Below are 5,507 nucleotides of genomic sequence, written 5' to 3' on the forward strand. Positions count from 1 at the left end.
ACCTATCATACTACTATGACTGACCCTGTAAAACAACACCTATCATACTACTATGACTGACCCTGTAAAACAACACCTATCATACTACTGTTACTGACCCTGTAAAACAACACATTACACTGCACCTATCATACTACTATGACTGACCCTGTAAAACAACACCTATCATACTACTATGACTGACCCTGTAAAACAACACCTATCATACTACTATGACTGACACTGTAAAACAACACCTATCACACTACTATGACTGACCCTGTAAAACAACACCTATCATACTACTATGACTGACCCTGTAAAACAACACCTAACATACTACTATGACTGACCCTGTAAAACAACACCTATCATACTACTATGACTGACCCTGTAAAACAACACCTATCATACTACTATGACTGACCCTGTAAAACAACACCTATCACACTACTATGACTGACCCTGTAAAACAACACCTATCATACTACTATGACTGACCCTGTAAAACAACACCTAACATACTACTATGACTGACCCTGTAAAACAACACCTATCATACTACTATGACTGACCCTGTAAAACAACACCTAACATACTACTATGACTGACCCTGTAAAACAACACTATGACTGACCCTGTAAAACAACACCTATCACACTACTATGACTGACCCTGTAAAACAACACCTATCATACTACTATGACTGACCCTGTAAAACAACACATTTCACTGCACCTATCATACTACTATGACTGACCCCGCAAAACCAACACATTTCACTGCACCTAATCCGGTGTTTGTGACAATGAATTTAAATTTTTTTAAACACAGAACAATGCAAAATGTGTCCCTGCATCCTCCAAACACAAAACCAACTCGTTTGTTTATCTGCATTAAGAACATGATGTTCACGACACGAAGATAATGTTCCAACCCACTTCCTGAAAACAGTTCCTCACACCCAATAGTCACCCTGTTATCCTTTTATAGTGACATCAGCAACACGATCAACAGATCAGGTATTACAGACAGTTCAGCAATACGTCTGAGACTAATATAATGTCGTTTGTTGATAAAGGATCAATATACCTGTAAATGCTCTCTGCCTTGCTATACAAACGCTAACAGAGAATGTTCTATCCTGTGGGGAGTGGGAGATGCACAGTTACAATATACAGTATGTACTATAACAGCAGCGGAGCATAACATAAGTAACATACCTGGACTGAATAACATAAAGAAGTGTTACTGGAACCAACTGATGAATTGACATAATGTAAAGGCAACATGAACATGTATAAAGTCGAGCCGTATTATAACCAGAAGTGTGTCCATTGTCTGCGGTTCTCTTGTTTACCTGCAATGGACAGTTTCTATGCCTATTGCCTGTGGTTTGGGGGGCTGGGGGGTACATGGGATGACAAAACAACATTTTCGACAGTTATTCTCGCAAGTAAAATCATAGCTATGCACCACCAAATGATGACAAAACATTTTCGACAGTTATTCTTGCAAGTCAAATCATAGCTATTCACCACCAAATGATGACAAAATATTTTCGACAAGTTATTCTTGCAAGTCAAATCATAGCTATTCACCACCAAATGATGACAAAACATTTTCGACAGTTATTCTTGCAAGTCAAATCATAACTACGCACCACCAAATTGATGACCCTGCTGTTGTAAGTTATTTTTAGGGTATCAGGTAAAATGCATGTTGTATCTAGAACTATGTGTAGTGTAGTAAGCAGTGCACTATGCCTACTCAGCTGGTACAATGTAATACGCTCAGTTTAAATCAGATACATGGTTCCAAACCCATGACGTAATGTTACACCTTCTGCTCAGTCAATGTATTGCGTCCTATTATTTTGGAAATGAACAAGTGCACGGAGTTTTAAGATGTCCGGGCTATGTCCGGGCTAGTACTACGTCCTGGCTATGTCCGGGCTAGTACTACGTCCTGGCTATGTCCGGGCTAGTACTACGTGCACCAAAGACTGTAGCTGGTGTTTTTCCCCGATCAGAAAATACATTTTGAGGGTCCCACCCCCCCTTCACCATGTCTCTGTCCGTCCTTCTGCCCCCTCTGTGATTAACCGCATGTTACCAGGCAAGATAGAACACCGATGACGTGCCCCTGCTTCTGATTGGCTGAAGAGTGAGAGCTGGGCGCGCTGTCCTGCCTCTGATTGGCTGAAAAGTGAGAACTGGGCGTGCTGTTCTCCCGTCTGCATATTTAAACAGCTTCGTCGTTGCAGAATATCTGCAGAGCTGAGCAGCTGTGCGACGGGAGAGCTACATGTATAGTCGGCTTGACTGGGAAGCCTTTGTCCTCAAACGCAGCAACAAAAATAAATAAACTGGATTAGCAACAGAAAGAACATTTCCACGTTAGCAACATATCTTTGTAAGTAATCATTACTGTCGCTGGCTATTATTTCAACCTATTGTCTCGACCGTCAACTTTGTACAAGGGAATGAAAGGACTAACGTTACCTGTCTTTTTCCTCCACTCGGTAAACGTTTATTACAATAGATAACTAGCTATATCAGTCACTGAATAGTAGCAGTATTGTTAGATTTGTCTGATGTGTAAATTCTAGCTTAGTCAACGTTACTTTCAAATTCAGTGGTCTCATCTTTTGCCCTTATTTCTCTCCACAGAACCTGATCTATGATCCCTGAGACTTGGAAAGTTATAATAAGTTGAACAAGTTGACCACTTGGAAATGATGCATGCACTTCCTACAACCATGATGGTCCATGATTTAGACATCTTCAGCTCATCTCCTTCTCCAATGGACGCCACCGCCAAAAGGTCTTCATGGGGGAAACTGGTGCAGAAGTTAACAGACTTCAGTGGAGACGGACAGAGCAGCCGTCACAGTTTAGACTCCGACTCAGACAATGGCAGCAGGACTGATCTCTCAGACTCCGGTAAATATTTTAATAAGTCGACCTAGCCTGGTTCCCGGACCTGTTTGTGCTGTCTTATTGAGGATAGGAGTTGGCTATTAATACAGAAACAAACAGATCTGAGGCCAGGTTATTGCTAGTTTGACACAAACAATAGCTCTATCTGACGTTCTGTATGACTAAAACTGCCCTCTTGTCTTTTCAGGGTTTGACTTTCCCTCTATCTCCTCATCTGATGACTTCGGCAACGTGCTATACGATGATCTCCTCTCAATGGAGGAGACCCTTCTGAAAGAACTTGTGCACCTAATTGCCAGTAGCTTAAGGGAAGCCAAAGACGGCGCCCTTAGATGTTCGAAACTACTCATCCCTGAGAAGCTTCTGGAACACATAGGCCAAGAGCTCCTTCACCTGGCAGCCAGCGAGCCCTGTGGCCTGAGGGGGGCTCTCATAGACCTCTGCGTGGAACAGGGGGAGGTGTGTCAGAGTATGGAACAGATCACCGTGGACCCATATCTCGTCCCAACCTTCCAGCTCACACTGGTGCTGAGGCTCGATTCTGGAGGACTGTGGCCCAAAATCCAAGGGCTTTTCTCCACAAAGTCTCCATCCAGTCCCGTAAAGAGACAGGCAATTAGACTGAGCACGGGCTTCAGAGTGATCAAGAAGAAACTGTACAGCTCTGAAGAGTTGCTCATTGAAGAATGCTGAGAGAAACCAAAGAGACGTTCTTTAGATATTTTTCTAATAAACCTCGTTGTACCAAGTGTCCTACCTACAACGCTCATCAGAGCCCTAGTGATCAACATTTGGGATTCTAGTCAAATGTATGATTTTCTAGGACCTTTTCTTAATTAAGATGAATCGCCGATTACTTTGCTATGTTCATGATTTGCAGATTGGCGTTCCTGTGTAGGGGAGCCACAGTAAATGGTATGTGAGTAGTTTAGTGTGCTTAAGAGAATGGAGCAGGGAGCCACAGTAAATGGTATGTGAGTAGTTTAATGTGCTTAAGAGAATGGTGTTAACCGTAACACTGAAAAATGAAGTTTCTGGCACTTTTGCAAACCACTATCTATTTTTATACAAGATGGGTGGTTTGGTTTTTCATTTATTGTTAAAAATGTTTACCTGTTTCTATTGAAACCAGACAATGGCAGCTAGCTGTATGGTAATGTTTGTATGTGGCCATTTTAGAAAGTGGTAATTATTTTTTTTTTCTTCGTGGCATTTCATTGTACACTATGGTGAGGGGACCAGATTGACATGTTTGGTTAGAGACCAACATTACTTAGCGGTACTTGCTTCTCCGTCTGTAGCATCTATTCTGTGAACCACAGGTCAGTTTACTCGATTCTTTATTTCTGGTTTCGACTGGCTTGTCCTCCTGCATACTCATCTGTGCATCATTTTATTTGATATTCAAATATCTGTACTGTCTTGATTACTTTCCATTTTATGAATCTTGGACAATAAATATTTTTTTTATACAAAACTTGCTTTGACCAAACCTCTCAGATTGTCTTATGAGAGGGTGTGTTGTGATACCTATTACTGAATGAAACTCCACTTGACCTCATTGAATCAAGAACACCATATGTAGGTTGCACACCGTGGCTGCATTTTACACAGGCAACAATTCCGCCCCCCCCCCCCCACTGATTGGGCTTGACGTTAGATCTGATCTTTGCCAATAATTGGGACAAATGATCCACATTTATCTGCCTGTGTATTGTGTAAAAGCAGCCAGAGTCGCAAAGGCTCATGAGATGAATAGGATCATGAAGCAACACAGCATTAGACTAGTTCTTTGCAACACAGCATTAGACTAGTTCTTTGCAACACAGCATTAGACTAGTTCTTTGCAACACAGCATTAGACTAGGATTCTTTGCAACAGGCACATTTTTGTTTTTCTCCATTCATTGCAGGGCCTTTGTCTGAGCTCCACTTGTTTTTCTCAGATGTGTTTTCTTGCGTCAGCGCCCTCTAGCGATACAGCAAGTCAACTACAGGTGTTTACCATAAACTGAGAAATATAATATAATATGCCATTTAGCAGACGCTTTTATCCAAAGCGACTTACAGTCATGTGTGCATACATTTTACGTATGGGTGGTCCCGGGGATCGAACCCACTACCCTGGCGTTACAAGCGCCATGCTCTACCAACTGAGCTACACAGGACCACTATATTGCAGTATCCCAAGAAATGGCCTGTGTATGAGACACATTTCCTTGGAAGACTTCTGTTCTAAAAGGGGCAGAGAAGTATATAAAAACTAGTGCCAACCAGCCCCAGGGTAGACGTTCATTGTTATTCTAGTTCCTCACCACTGACTTGCTTGTGGTTTTAAATACATATTGTAGATACTGAAGCGTTGTGGAATGAAGCCATCCCTGGGAAACGTGCACAACAGCCCATTGATTTGGTAGAAAACGTGCACATCTTCACGTCTTTGTTACAACTAGTCAATGTTGTACAAGCCAATTTTTCGATGAGTAATGCACTCACTGGTCTGGGCACTTGTCCAACTCCCAGCTCCCCCACACACACACACACACACACACACACACACACACACAGAGAGAGAGGAAGAATGACA

General features: G+C 42.1%; 1 protein-coding gene across 1 annotated transcript; it reads left to right on the top strand.

Annotated features, from left to right (window-relative positions):
* Nucleotides 1-2,254: 2,254 nt before the first annotated feature.
* On the top strand, nt 2,255-4,398 carry LOC124041085 (DNA damage-inducible transcript 4 protein-like). The gene is made up of 3 exons (XM_046358246.1): nt 2,255-2,394; nt 2,652-2,924; nt 3,109-4,398. Exons 2-3 carry the CDS (start codon nt 2,717-2,719, stop codon nt 3,612-3,614), a joined length of 714 nt encoding a protein of 237 aa, XP_046214202.1. The 5' UTR covers nt 2,255-2,394; nt 2,652-2,716; the 3' UTR covers nt 3,615-4,398.
* Nucleotides 4,399-5,507: the final 1,109 nt, after the last annotated feature.

This window comes from Oncorhynchus gorbuscha, linkage group LG08 (genome assembly GCF_021184085.1).
Source record: "Oncorhynchus gorbuscha isolate QuinsamMale2020 ecotype Even-year linkage group LG08, OgorEven_v1.0, whole genome shotgun sequence".
In the NCBI taxonomy this organism is placed as follows: domain Eukaryota; kingdom Metazoa; phylum Chordata; class Actinopteri; order Salmoniformes; family Salmonidae; genus Oncorhynchus; species Oncorhynchus gorbuscha.